The sequence below is a fragment of the Canis lupus genome, chromosome 1 (genome assembly GCF_048164855.1).
Source record: "Canis lupus baileyi chromosome 1, mCanLup2.hap1, whole genome shotgun sequence".
Taxonomy (NCBI): Eukaryota; Metazoa; Chordata; class Mammalia; order Carnivora; family Canidae; genus Canis; species Canis lupus.
The window spans coordinates 105,928,433-105,943,448 of NC_132838.1; the positions used below are offsets into that span (position 1 = coordinate 105,928,433).

The window sequence follows — 15,016 nt, forward strand, 5'->3', positions numbered from 1 at the left end:
AGGATGTGATCCTCTGGGTTCTGGAGAACCTTGACTAATACACCTGGAATAGAAGTCAAGTTCTTACAGTAGCCTCCAGAGCTCTTCAGAAACTGACCTGAGGTACCTCCCAGACCTCGTCTCCTTCCCATATTCCCCATGGCTTACTCTGCTACGCTGTCATCCAGCTGTCTGTCAACACACCACATCTATTCCCACATAGGACTTCTGTGTGCACTCTTCCTTCATAACCGGTTCCTTTATCGTGGTTCCACAGGCTCTCTCTCGCTTCTTCTTTTTTTTTTTAATTTTTATTTATTTATGATAGTCACACAGAGAGAGAGAGAGAGAGGCAGAGACACAGGCAGAGGGAGAAGCAGGCTCCATGCACCAGGAGCCCGACGTGGGATTCGACCCCGGGTCTCCAGGATCGTGCCCTGGGCCAAAGGCAGGCGCTAAACCGCTGCGCCACCCAGGGATCCCTCTCTCGCTTCTTCTGTGTCTTCACTCAGATGTCACCTTCTCTGTGAGAAGGTACTTTTTTTTTTTTTTTTTTTTTTTTTAATTTCAGCAGTCTTCAAAGATTCCTCTTCTGTTTTACTGTTTGGGTTTCCCCCCCTCCCCTTAAAATATATCACTCTTTAAGAGATAGTGCATTTTAATTTTTTATTAACTGTTTATCTTCTAACTAGTTTCTGACTCCTATTTTCCATCCTCAGAGCTGACCCTTTGCTGTATCTCCAGCCTTAAAATAGGGCCTGGCACATGCAAGGTGTCCAGGAAACATCATTTGGATGAATTAATGCTCAGTGCCAGACACTGTCCTAAGCCCGGTCACTACTACCTTCCAAGTGCCCCGCTCTCAGGTCAATCCTGCGTCAACACCAAGGCCAGAGTCTGAAGCTGCCTGGCATGAGCACAGTGGTGGGACGGGGGACCCAAACCCATGGGGTCAGGAGGCCCCAGGGTCACTGGTGGGAACCACATCCCTTGTAACTACTGTGGACCAAGTCACGTCTACCTGATGTAATTGTCCCTGAGAACTTACCTTCTGACAGAGGGGCAGACCCTGCCACCTGGCCCCTCAGCCTGGGAGCCTCTCCTTAGAGCTCCATCATGTGATAATGCATTTGCTTCTGATCTCTTCCAGCGCCCAGAGGCTCTGATGCCAGGGAGCTGGTGAGGTAGTGTTCTCTTCCCTGTGCAAACATGGTGCATGAGGAGGGGCGCCTGAGTGGCTCAGTCCATTAAGCATTTGTCTTCAGCTCAGGTCATGATCCCGGGTTCCTGGGATAGAACCCCACCTCCATCTCCCCACTCACTGGGGAGTCTGCTTCTCTCTCTCCCTCAGCCCCTCCCTCTGCTTGTGCCACCCCCCAAAATAAATAAGAAAAGAAAAGAAAACCTAAGGTGTATGAGAAAGGACTGCAGTTCTGGGGCCTTATCCCCCTAGACAAGCCTCTCACCATCTCAGTAGCTCACAGGCTCCACCTGCAAATGACAGAGAGGCGAGATGGGATGATTTAGCCCTCACCTCACCCCCCTACCATGGCCCCTGCTGCCCAAATTCCCCATCCATGGTGACCACAGCTCTGTCACACACTGCTTCCTGTTGGGGCTTCCTCGGCCTCACCCCCTCCTTCAGGGCATTTCCTTCCCTGACAGAGGGATCTACACCCACGTTCCTGCCCTGGTGGCTGCAGACATGCTACCCCTGCTGCTGCTGCTGCCCCTGCTGTGGGGGGGTAAGTGGGCCAAGGGAGGGGGGTTGGGCACAGGTGGGAGTGGGCTGGACCCACCGCCAAGCCTCTGTGTCCCCCAAGGGTCCCTGCAGGAGGATGCAGAGTATGAGCTCCGAGTGCAGGAATCAGTAACAGTGCAGGAGGGTCTGTGTGCAGACGTGCCCTGCTCTTTCTCCTACCCCTGGAGCTGGTGGTCTTTCCCTGGGATCCCATATATGTACTGGTTCCGGGATGGGGACAATATATACAATTCCCAGCCTGTGGCTACAAATAACCGAAGGATAAAGGTGAAGACAGAGACCCAGGACCGATTCCACCTCATCGGGAACCCCCCGGACAGCAACTGCTCCCTGAGAATCAAAGAGGCCAGGACGAGCGACCAGGGAGTCTACCAATTCCGAGTGGAGAGAGATAACATGAGATATACTTACAGAGATAAGAAGCTGACCCTGAAGGTGGCAGGTATGGCAGTGGCCTCAGGAGAGGGCTCTGGGACCTGGAAACTCCCATCTTAGAACAGGAACAGGACACTGGAACATTCCCTGCTCCAGGTCTGGGGGCTAGGATGGTGGGAAGAGACATGCGGGCCTGGGGTCAGCTTGTGCCCTGAGGCCCTGGTCCCTCTCAGGGTCACACTCTGGGTCCCCACTAGCCCAGGGCCCAGGCACCTCCCTCTCTCCTCCTCAGCCCTGACACAGAAACCGGACATCCACTTTCTGGAGCCCCTGAGGTCTGGCTTCCCCCAAAACCTGACCTGCAGTCTGCCGGGATTCTGCGAAGGGGGAAGACCTCTCACCTTCTCCTGGGTAGGGGGTGCTCTGGACCGGCTGGACCCCCAGACCGTGTCCTCCTCAGTGCTGACCCTCACCCCGAGACTGCAGGACCATGGCAGCAACCTCACCTGTCGGGTGTCCCTGCCAGGAGCTCAGAGCACCGTGGAGAGAACCATCAGGCTCAATGTGTCCTGTGAGTGCTGGAGGGATGGTTGGATCCCTCAGGGCAGTGGGGGAAGGAGAGGTCAGTCCTGGAATCCTTTTTCTGAAGGAGATTGGGGGAAGCTGGAAAGCCCCATCCCTTCACTTAAGGAGCTCCTGTAAAGGGCGAAAGCCCACCCTGCGCCTCATCACATCTTTCGTTCTCAGACGCTCCACAATTGATGACCACCCACATTTTTTCAGGGAAACTACACAGGTAGGAAAGACACTCTATTCCCTGGGACTGTGATGGGAGCAGGGTCTGCCAGCACAGGGCTCAGGGCTTGGGGATGAAACCCTCCTCAGCCCCCGGGTCTGTACCTGCCCCTACTCACCTCACCGGTGTCTCCCAGGTGCACCCAGGATTGCTTCTGGCTGCTGCTGCTTCTTTCCTCTAGCCTGTGTGTGTTATGTATGTTTTATTTTAATTGAGTTCTAATCGACACATACCAGTGTATTGGTTTCAGGTGTACAACATGTTTTGGTATTTGTGTGTATTGCAAAACGGATCATCACAATAAGTCTACTTAACACCCCTCACCACAGTTACAAAGTTTTTTTTCTTGTGATGAGAACATCTAAGATCTACCCCCTTAGCAACTTTCAAATATACAACACAGCGCGATTAACTGTAGTCCCCGCGCTGCACGTTACATTCCGTGACTTACTGATTTTATAACTGGAAGTTGGTACCTTTTGACCCCCTTCCTTTTTTCATTAGCTTTAGAGTTTGTTTAATTGTAATAAGACAGATACAACATAACACTTACTGTCTTCACCATGTTTAAGGCTAGAGCTCAGCGGTGTGGAGGGCTTTCACAGTGTTGTGCAATGGGTCTGCAGAGCTCTCTCCATCTTGCAGAACCGAAACTCTGTGCCCATCACGCACCGACTCCCCAGCCCCTGGCAGCCACCCTTCCACCTTGTTCTGTCTCTGATTCTGACTGCTCCGGGTTCTGCTCCCTGCGCTTGAATTTCCATCTGCCCTCCTTCATCACTGATCTTTCCCATTCCCTGTAGCCCCACCCTGGACACCCACTTTGCTGGGCATCCTCATCCTGTCCCAAGTCTTCATCCCTCTCCTGTGTCTTCCACAACTTTCTATTCGGCCACAGATCTGCACATGTAGCTGTCTCTTGCTCATGCCTCTCAATTGTCCCTGCTTCTGCTACTTATCTTTAGGGGATGGTCTGGACAGGAGGCTAGATAACTCTTCTTCTCACCAGCTGCACTCCATGAGTCAGTGAGTCTCTAGAACTTCGTTTCCCAAATCATTTCTCTTTTCTTACCTTTGGCCCCAGACCCAGCTCCAATCTTATCCTGGACCCTGGACCATTGCCTCAGCCTCCTCCTCAGCCTCCTTGCCTCCTGTTTACTCTCTCTGGCACAGGTCCCCACTTGGCCCCAGCATGATCTTTCTAGACCCAGCATGATTCTGCATTTTCCCTATTCATATCCCCTGCTGCTTCCCAGTAACCTCAGGGCAAAGCCCAATGCCCTGAGCCTGGCACTCAAAGCTCCAAAATTTCTGATCCTGCCTTCTCTCCCACCCTGATCATGTCTCTTGTGCTCCCAGTCCTCCCTGCCAAATTATAGGTACAAGAGCGCTTCTCCTCATCTGCCAGCCTGTCTCCATTCTGGACACATCTCTGCCAGAGCTGCCCACCCACCTCTCACCCTCCCCACCTCAGTGCAGCCCTCTTCCTTCTTTTTTTTTTTTTTTTAAAGATTTTATTTATTTATTCATAAGAGACAGAGAGAGAGGCTGAGACGCAGGCAGAGGGAGAAGGAGGCTCCCTGTGGGGAGCCCGATGTGGGACTCAATCCCAGGACCCAGTAATGAATATCTGAGCCACAAAGGCAAACACTCAACCACTGAGCCACCCAGGTGTCCCAGCCCCCTTCCTTCTGGTGGCCTGACTCAACCACCAGGGTCATTGCCCCTTCAGGCATGATTTGCCTACCTTAGCTCTTGTCACATGACCTGTCTTTTCACTGCTGGCTCTGTGGGAAGATGAGGAAGAGACAGATCTCTCAGTTCCACCCTCAAAGTGGTAAATCTCTTACCCAGTCCTGAAGACCCTGACCAACCACTTGTCACTGCCTGTCTTGAAGGGCCAATACCTGCCTCTGGTCTGCAGTGCTGACAGCAGCCCCCCTGCCATGCTAAGTTGGTCCTGGGAAGGAAAAGCCCTGAGCCCCTCCCAATCCTCAGCTCCAGGGATCCTGGAGCTGCCCCATGTAGGGTTTGAAGATGAAGGGGAATTCACCTGCCAGGCTCAGCACCCACTGGGCTTCCAGCACATTTCCTTCAGCCTCTCTGTGCAAAGTTGTAATAAGGTTCTGGGGGTGGACAGCCCGGTCAGGTGTTTGGAGTGTGGAAGGGCCTGGGGCTTGGGGACAGAACTTCATCCTCTGTACCCCCTTCTTCAGGAAGCCCCTCTTCTTGCAACTGTGTGATTGAAGAACAGGAGAGCTCCTGGCCCAGGTCCTCACCCTGATCAGAGGGGCCCTCATGGGGGCTGGCTTCCTCCTCAGCAGGTGCGTGGGCCTGTCCCTCTCCAGGGAAGTCTGCTGATGGGCCCCTGCACTCCAGACGGGGCTGAGCTGTCCCCCCACCCCCTACCTGTTGGAGTTGGAATTAAAGTGGCAGCTCTCTGATCGGAGACCTGTGTCAGTTCTGCAGGCCCCAGAGAGTGAGGCGGAGGGACTGACAGAGGCTTCCTTCTTCTCAAGACGGGAGTGACCTGGAGCCCAGGGGGCAGATATGGGGACGTCATAGCCAGCTTCTCTTTGGAACCTCTCAACCAAAACCTTCTCAGTTGTACCCCTGGGGGTTTAATTTGGGGAAGTGAATGAGTGATGACATGCCCAGGCCAACACCATCAGAAGAAGTTACTACTTATGTTTCCCGAGGAAATGTGGCATGCCAGGCCGTGCAGGGCCACAGGGGATCTGTAAGCACCACGTTCTGGATGGGAGGCAGAAGCAGGTGCAGGGGAAGCCTTGCAGGAGCCTTTCCAGGGGTTTCTGTGGGAAAGGCAAGGCCTGGAGAGTTGTTCAGGATGAGCTAGTTTGAGTGATTCTGTGGGACTTTGGCCCATAGGGGTGGTTCTAGTTGTCTGGCCCCTGTCCTGGGTGATTTAGGGCAGGGGAGATTGTGGTCTAGTGTGTAAGTTAGAGACAGAGAGAAAAGGGGTATTTGTGGGACCCTGGCTGGGGATTGGTTGGTTTGATGTGAAAGATGTGCTCCTGGCAGAGCACTTTGCCATCTTGAAGAACTGGCTGATCCTAGGAGGGGTGGTCTCTCCCCGGACAGCAAGCTTTTTAAGATACAGGAAATAAAAAATCTGACTAATACACACCCCCACTGACGCCCCCCTGTTTCTGCCTATGCCAGACTCCATCTATTTAACCTGCCTCCCCTTTCCAGTACTGCCCACCCCACCCCTCTCGCCCCTCCCCCTCTCCATACCCAGCCCTGCCCCTGCCAAGGGAGTTGGGGGCTTACTTCCCGTGACCCAGAAGTTATCTGCTTAACCCCTGTGTTTCTGGTCTCCCAAACCTCCCTCTCAGTGTAGACATCAGTGCACGGTAAGTCAGGAGTACAGCTTTTCTTTCCCAGATGAAAGACGCCTACCTCCCAGTAATCGCTATAAACCCTTACATTTAATTACAAATGAAAGCTTTATTAAAAATGCAACATACAGGGGATCTCTGGGTGGCTCAGTGGTTTAGTGCCTGCCTTTGACCCACAGCGTGGTCCTGGGGTCCCGGAATCAAGTCCCACGTTGGGCTCCCTTCGTGGAGCCTGCTTCTCCCTCTGCCTGTGTCTCTGCCTCTCTCTCTCTCTGTGTCTCTCATGAATAAATAATTTTTTTAAAAAATGCAACATACAAATTGATTTTACTATTTAATGCCCATGTGGAAGTTTCTCAAGCAAAATTATATCTTAATCTTCTATTCTTTTTTGTTGAACATGTTCCAAAGAAGCCCTTCAGTTTATTGTGTTTCAAAGCCTAACTTAAATTGATTAAATAACCAAATCTAAGGAATGCAACTAGATGAATGTTTACCTATATGCACACCCTTGCTTCCACCACCAAGTTCAATGCACAGATTCTTTCCCCCTATCCCTGGAGGTCAGGACCTACCATTGAGGCAGGAGGGATGGGCAGTGGGCAGGCAGCTCCAGTGGAGATGTGCCAAGGATGGAGACAGGCTGGCAGATGAGAGGAAGCGCTCTTATACCTATAACTTGGCAGGAAGAACCAGCAGGACGATGGACATGACCATGGTGGGAGAGAAGGCAAGGTCAGAAATTTTGGAGACTTGAAGGACCTGGGTGGCTCAGTCGGTTAAGTGTCTGCCTTTGGTTCAGATCATGATCTCAGGGTCCTGGGATCAAGCCCCTTGTCAGGCTCCCTTCTCCCACTCCTTCTGCCTGCCTCTCCCCCTACTTGTGCTCTCTCTCTGTTAAATAAATAAGTAAAATATGAAAGAAAGAAAGGAAGGAAGGAAGGAAGGAAGGAAGGAAGGAAGGAAGGAAGGAAGGAAGGAAGGAAAAAAAGAAATTTGGAACCTTGAATGCCATGCTGAAAGTATTGGGCTTTCTTTTGGGCTCCTTCAAATCAACATGGTCACAGAAATACTGACTTCCTCTTTTTTTTTTTTAATACAGATCTGTACTGTCAGGTTTGTGCACTGTGTAAGTGGCCTCAAATGTTATATATTCTTTAGGGTCTGACTTCTTCCAGTTTTAAATTTTTCAGATTTATCCATGTTGTTACATGTATCAAAAATTCATTTTTGGTTTCAGTATGTTTTTGCTTTTATTTTTTTATTTTATTTAAATTAAATGAATTAACATATAGTGTACTATTCAGAGGTAGAGGTCAATGATTCATCAGTCTTATATAACACCCAGTGCTCATTACACTACCCAGTTACTCCATCCCCCCACTCCCCTCCCCTCCAGCAACCCTGTTTTTTCCTATGATTTAAGAGTCTTTTACAGTTTGTCTCCCTCTCTGATTTTGTCTTATTTATTTTTCCCTTCCTTCCCCTATGATCCTCTGTTTTGTTTCTTAAAACCCACATGTGAGTGAGATCATATGATAATTGTCTTTCTCTAACTGACTTATTTCCCTAAGCATAAGATCCTCTAGTTCCATCCATGTCATTGCAAATGGCAAGATTTTACTTTTTGATGGCTGAGTAGTAGTCCATTGTATAGATATACCACTTCTTTTTTATCCATTCATCTGTTGATGGATATCTGGGATCTTTCCCTAGTTTGACTATTGTGGACATTGCTGCTATAAACATTGGGGTGCAAGTGCCCCTTCAAATCACTACATTTGTATTTTTGGCTTAAGTAGTACCCAGTAGTGCAATTGTTGGGCTATAGTGTAGCTCTATTTTCAACTTTTTGAGGAGCCTCCATACTGTTCTCCAGAGTGGCTGCACCAGCTTGCCTTCCCACCAGCAGTGTGAGAGTGTGAGGTGGTATCTCACTGTGGTTCTGATTTGTATTTCCTTGATGCTGAGCAATGTTGAGCACTTTTCCATGTGTCTGTCACCCATTTGTAAGTCTTGTTTTTGCTTTTAATTAGTATTCCATGTGTGAACATCCTTCCAGTTGTTTATTCTAAAATACAATGACTGCATTTGTTTCCAGTTTGGGGCTTTTACTTATGATTTTGATATGAATTTTCTTTTCTTTTTTTAAAAGATTTTATATATTTATTTGTGAGATAGAGAGTGAGAGAGAGAGCACAAGCAGGGGGAGTAGCAGAGGCAGAAGGAGAAGCAGATTCCCCACTGAGCAGGGAGCCAGATGTGGGCCTCAATCCCAGGACCTCGGGATCATGACCTGAGCCAAAGACAGATGCTTAACTGACTGAGCCACCCAGGTGCCCCAATATGATTTTTCAATGAAAATAAGAAGGACCAGCACTTTTCTTCATGGTAGATATGGAATGGCTTCGTCATGATTTGGCATATAGTCAGCTACAGAGGATAGTATTCAAGAGTTCTCCAGAATACCCAAACGAATTCACTTTCCCACCCTCATGTTCATGTTTGAAACTCCTAATTTCACCACATCCAGTGGTTCCTCTTTTAGGTAGACCTCCAAATGAACAGAAAGCAGGGACTCCAACAGATCTATGTGCACCCATGTTCACAGCAACTTCATTCTCAACAACAAAAGCTGGAAGCAACCCAAGTATCCATCAGTGGATAAATGGATAAACAAAATGTGGTGTATGCACACAATAGAATATTATTCAATTGTGAAAAGGAAGGAAATTCTAATACAAGCTATAGCATGGGTGAACCTTGAGGATACTATGATAAGGGAAATAAGCCAGACACACAATAACAAATGCTGTATGATTCTACTTAGATGAGGTACATGGAGCAAAGTCATAGAAAAAGAAAGTAGAATAGTGATTGTCAGGGGCTAGAAGGAAGGGAAATACAGAGTTATGTTCATTGTTTACAGAGTTTCAATTTGGAAAGATGAAAAGTTCTGGAAATGGATGATGGTGATGGTTGCACAACAGGGTGAATGTACTTAATACCATTGAAATGTATACTTTAAAATGATCAAAATAGCTAAAATGGTTTTTTTGTGTTATGTTTACTTTACCAAAATAGAACATTTATTTTTTAAAAGACTTTATTTTATTTCTTTGTGTGAGAGACAGAGAATGAGCAGGGGGAGGGGTAGAGGGAGAGGAACAAGCAGACTCCCCACTGAGTGTGGAGCCTGATGTGGGGTTCAATGACTGCTGGACACAAAGCTCCAAGTGAGACTGCATCCCAGGATACTGGGATCATGACCTGAGCTGAAGCAGATGCTTAACCAGCTGAGCCACCCAGGGACTCTTTTAATGGGTCTTAATGAGAAATGTGACATATATTTCAGGATTTTATTTTTTATCTTCTCTCTTTGGGGAAGCCATGTCTTAAGTGCTTTCAGCTTATTTTTAAGTTTATTCATTGCATTTTGTAGCTTGTTTCTGACTTGGTTTTGAGTTGATCTTCCTATTCTATTTATTAAGAAACAAATTTTAGGGATGCCGGTGGCTGAGTGGTTGAGTGTCTGCCTTTGGCTCAGGACATGATCCCAGGGTCCTGGGATCGGTCCTGCATCGGGCTCCCTGCAGGGAGCCTGCTTCTCCCTCTGCCTATGTCTCTGCCTCTCTCTCTGTGTCTCTCATGAATAAATAAATAAAATCTTAAAAAACAAAAAGAAAGGAAACAAATTTTAGAAGACTTTGTTTCCAGCATAGTTAATCCTCAGAAAGCAGATGGTAAAATAGAAGTGGTCTCAGTACTGTTTTATATAACTGATACATTTGGATACACTTAGATAATTTTTTTTTACACTTAGATAATTTCACAATTATTTTAAACATCTGTAAGCAGGGAGTGCCTGGATGGCTCAGCCAGTTGAGCCTCTGGCTCTTGGTTTCTGCTCAGGTCATAATCTCATGGCCCTGGGATCAAGCAGATTCTGCTTCAGAGTCTCATTCCTCCCCCCGCCCCCCCGCCCCGCTCCTCCCTCCACTCAAATAAGAAATAAAATCTTTTTAAAAAACCTATGGGGCACTTGGGTGGCTCAGTCAGTTAAGTGCCTGCCTTCAGCTCAGGTCATGATCCTGGGATGCTGGGATGGAGCCCACCATTGGGCTCTCTGCTCAGCTGGGAGTCGGCTTGTCCCTCTCCCTCTATGCTCTCTCTTTGTTACTTAAAAGATAAATAAATAAAGTCTTTTTTAAAAACCCCAAAACCCAAGAGGACTGAGTTCAAAGAACTGCCATGTTGGTGAATCCATGCAGGTGCAGGAGAGTGCCATGCCTGGAGAGAACATGGAAGCTGCACGTCTTCTCTCCATACCTTGCCTTGTGCATTTCTTCTGTCTGGCTGTACCTGAGTACAGTAATAAGCGAGTAATCCAGCAAGTTAAATGTTAAATGTTTCTCTGGGTTCTGTGAGCCCCTCTAGCAAATTAATCAAGTCTGAGGATGAGTTCCTGGGAACTTCTGGTCTGTAGCCAGTTGGTGAGAAGTACAGGTAACAACCTGGATTTGCAACTGACATATGAAGGGGACTGTGGGGATAGGAAGGAGACTTGTAGGACCGAACCCTTAACCTATGGGATCTGATGCTATCTCCAGGGAGAAAGTCAGAATGGAGCAGAAGTGAATTCTCGGACACTGTGCTGGTGTCTGAGAACTGCTTGTTAGTCGTGGTGGGGGGAAACTCTTCCCCACGTCTACATTGGATTTGGTCTCAGAATACCAGAATAGATTGTTTACATTCATTTTTCTTGTACCAAGCCTTCAGAACTGGTGTGCCTCACCCTTATGGCACATTGTAGAGCCATTTACAGCACACATCCTTATAGCTACCTTTCAAGTGGTCAATTCACATATGGTGACAGGCTGCCATATTGGACAGCATGGCTCTAGAACATAACTCTACAGGTGGAATGCCGGGTCATGGTTCAGCACTTCCTCAGTTTATTAGCAGATGCTATTTTCCCGTAAAGCATTTATATCAACTTATATTGCAACAACCATTACTCCATACTTTCACTAACACTTGGTATTTTCATTTTTTAAAAAAGATTCTTATTTATTTATTTATTTATTTATTTATTTATTTATTTATTTGAGAGAGAACGAGTGGGGAGAGAGGCAGAGGGAGAGGGAGAAAGAGACTTTCTACTGAGCTCAGATCCTGATGTGGGGCTCAATCCCAGGACCCTGAGATCACGACCTGAGCCAAAGTCAGATGCTTAACCAACTGAGCCACCCAGATGCCCCAACATTTGGTGTTTTCAGATACTTTAATATTTACCAATGAGGAGCATGTATGAGTACAATGAGTGTCCTCTTATGGTAGTATCTTAATTCTTGTTACTAATGAGGTAGAGTAGCTTTTCATTCATTTATTAGCTAATTGTATGCTAACTTTTATGAGGCACCTGCTCATGGGAGCCCATTTCTGTCTGTATTTTCTTATTCTTATGAATTTGTAGAAATTCTTATATTACAGACACTGATGGTTATATGCATTGTAAATTTCTTCTCTCACTTAGTGGCTGGTGATTTATTACTGCTGTTGTTCCATCTCTCATAAAACATTAAGTCTTCCATCCATCAGCACTTGGTTTGGGGCATGATATGAGCTAGGGATCCAATTTCATTTGACTGCATTTAGATCCCCAGTTACCCACATACAGTATTAAAAAGTCTATCTTTTTATCACTTCTTTGTATCTCCTTCTCTGTTATACAGGATGTTGCCTGTGGTTAGGGACTACTTCTAGCTTCCCTATTTTGCTCTATGGGTCTGTTGGTCTATCCCTGTGTCAGTACAACACCATCTTATTTTCTATAACATTGTAACATATCCTGATATCTTCCAGATTCCCTCCTTGCACGTTGTTCTTCATAATTGCCCTGGGTACACTTGGAAATTTCTACCTTAATATAAAATTTTAAGAGATGTTTAAAAGTTTTTGGGACGCCTGGGTGGCTCAGAGGTTGAGCATCTGCCTTTGGCTCAGGGCGTAATCCCAGGGTCATGGGATCAAGTCCTGCATCGGGCTCCCCTTGGGGAGCCAGATTCTCCCTCTGCCTGTGTCTCTGCCTCTCTCTCTGTGTGTCTCTCATGAATAAATAAATTCGGGATCATGCCCTGAGCCAAAGGCAGATGCTCAACCTCTGAGCCACCCAGGCGTCCCTGATTTTAAAAAATTTTAAGTAATCTCTGCACCTAATGTGGGGCTTAACCTCAAACCCTGAGATCAAGAGTCTCATGCTCTACCCTGAGCCAGCTAGGCACCCCTTCAATATAAATTTTATAATAAGGTTATCAAGTTCCACAAAAATCACCAGGGGGATTGGGTAATTATATTGCTCTGATTCTGCATATTAATTTAGATTCACTTGACATTAATACAATATTGGGTTTTTAAAATGATTTTATTTTATTTTTTAAATTTATTCGTGAGATCATGACCCGAGCCAGAATCAAAAGCCAGCTGCCCAACGGTCTGAGGCATCCAGGCCACCGTATGGCATCTTTTATTTTTAATTAAAAAAAAAAGATTTTATTCACCTACTTGAGAGAGAGAGTGAGATAGTGAGAGCACAAGCCAGAGGAGAGGCAGAGGGAGAGGGAGAAGCAGACTCCCTGCTGAGCAAGGAGCTCAATGCAGAGCTGGATCCCAGGGGTGTAAATTAGTGCAGTATGGAAGTTCCTCAAGAAATTAAAAATAGAACTACCATATGATCTAGTAATACCACTTCTGGTATATATCTGAAGGAAATGAAAGAACTAAGTCAAAAAGATATATGAACTCTTGTGTTCACTGCAGCATTATTTAAAGTAGCCAAGACTGGAAACAACTTAAGTGTCTATCCGTAGATGAATGGATAAAGAAGATGCAGTTTATACTTACATGATGGAATATCCTTCAGCCATAAAAATAAGGAAATCCTGCCATTTGTGACAACACAGATGGACCTCCTGGGGAGTATGCTAAGTGAAATAAGTCAGACAGAGAAAGACAAATACTATGTGATCTCATTTATAAGTGAAATCTAAAAAACAAAAAACAAAACAAAACTTGTAGATACAAAGAACACATTGTTGGCTGCCAGAGGCCAGGGGTGGGCAGAATGGATAAAGGAGGTTGTAAAGTAGAAACTTGCAGGGCACCTGGCTGGCTCAGTCAGAAGTACATGTAACTCTTCTTGATCTTGGGGTCATGAGTTCAAGCCCCATGTTGGGTGTAGAAATTACTAAAAATACAAATAAATAAAACTTGGGGGAGGAGTACAAATTCCCAGCTGTAAAATAAGTCCTGGGGATATAATGCACAGCATAGTGACCATAATTAATAATGCTGTATTGTATATTTGAAAGTTGCTAAAGGAGTAGATCTTAAAAGTTCTCATCACAAGAAAAACTGTGTAACTATGTATGGTGATGGATGTTGACTAGACTTAGTGTGGTGATCATTTTCCAATATATACAAATATTGAATCACTGTGTTGTACACTCAAAACTAATGTTTTTTAATAAATATTTTATTTATTCATTCATGAGAGACACAGAAAGAGGGAGGCAGAGACATAGGCAGAGGGAGAAGCAGGCTCCTCACAGGTAACCCGATTCAGGACTTGATTCCCAGACCCTGGGATCATGTTCTGAGCCAAAGGCAGACGCTCAAACTCTGAGCCACCCAGGTGTCCCAAAAACTAATGTTATACATCAAAAGTATTTCAATTTAAAAAATCTTTAAAAAGACTAAAAACAAACAAACAAAAAAATCCTCAAGCTGGGTACTTAAAGTGGTCCAAGATTTCTAGGCAGGGCTCCATTCACCTCCCAACATCTGGATAACAAATCCTTCATGATGAATTCCCTCTGCTGAAACACATAGTATGGCTTCATTTTTCATGATTGGTCCTTGGCCGATTAAATCTCAAGAGATAAAAATTATTAAGCATTGATTTCAAGCACTTTCATCATAAAACTCACAGCTAAATGGAAATAAAAAGCTTCCTGGGCAGCCTGGGTGACTCAGCGGTTTAGCGCCACCTTAGGCCCAGAGTGTGATCCTGGAGTCCAGGGATGAGTCCCGAGTCCCGAGTCCCAACGTGGGCTCTCTTCCTGTGCTCTCTTCCTGTGATGTTTGTTCTGGCAAGATTCCAATTAGCACTAGCCTCTGAAAACAGCTCTGCAAAAGCTAGCTCTGAGGCAATTGCCTCAAATTTGCCAGATAAGTACCAAGATTACGGTAATCACAAACAGGAGAAGCACCAGAATACAGATGTTTTGTGAGATTTTTTTTTTTTCTGATAGTAAAGCAGCTTGCTGTAACTGACCAGTGGCTCTGTCTGCAAGCACCTTTGAGCTTTCCACATTGGCTTTTCTATGCATGCTGTCAATTGGGTCATCTTGGTCATGGATCATCATGGCCAGATCTTTAAACATCTGATGGGCATCCAGAATGTCAGTATGCAGCTGCCAAATTGCCTTTTCTCACTCTTTAATAAATTCCGATCCTGCTCCGTGATGACCCACCTCATTCTCCTGGCTCTCTGTGTCTGGTCCCACTCCTGTGGCCATCAAACAAGGGGAGCTGCTCTCTCTTTGCCTCTCCTCTGCAGAGAGAGGAGATTCACCTCTCACTCTGGCTATACTCTTCTTTTCTTTTCCAGATCCGTTCCCTGCACAGCCTAGAAATCCTTCACAGCCTCAGAGAAGTCATTCAGGAGGCCATCTTTCTCAA

The 15,016-nt window shown here is 46.3% G+C and overlaps 2 protein-coding genes across 5 annotated transcripts in view; both read left to right on the plus strand.

The window, feature by feature from the left end:
* The first annotated feature begins 539 nt into the window (after positions 1 to 539).
* SIGLEC14 (sialic acid binding Ig like lectin 14) lies at positions 540 to 6,235 on the plus strand. The gene is given in 7 exon segments (XM_072783411.1): positions 540 to 1,724; positions 1,803 to 2,183; positions 2,409 to 2,687; positions 4,767 to 5,024; positions 5,129 to 5,179; positions 5,182 to 5,236; positions 6,175 to 6,235. Coding segments are annotated over 7 exon segments (1,125 nt in total). The 5' UTR covers positions 540 to 1,684.
* The window catches only part of SIGLEC5 (sialic acid binding Ig like lectin 5), a 33,094-nt gene continuing 20,816 nt past the window's right edge, over positions 2,739 to 15,016 (plus strand). For 2 of the 4 annotated variants that reach the window (XR_012003989.1, XM_072769018.1), the window contains exon 1: positions 2,739 to 2,912. The gene's annotated coding sequence lies outside the window, so the exon portion shown is untranslated. The remainder of the gene's footprint in view (positions 2,913 to 15,016) is intronic. The other 2 variants (XM_072769001.1, XM_072769029.1) reach the window with 2 other exon arrangements.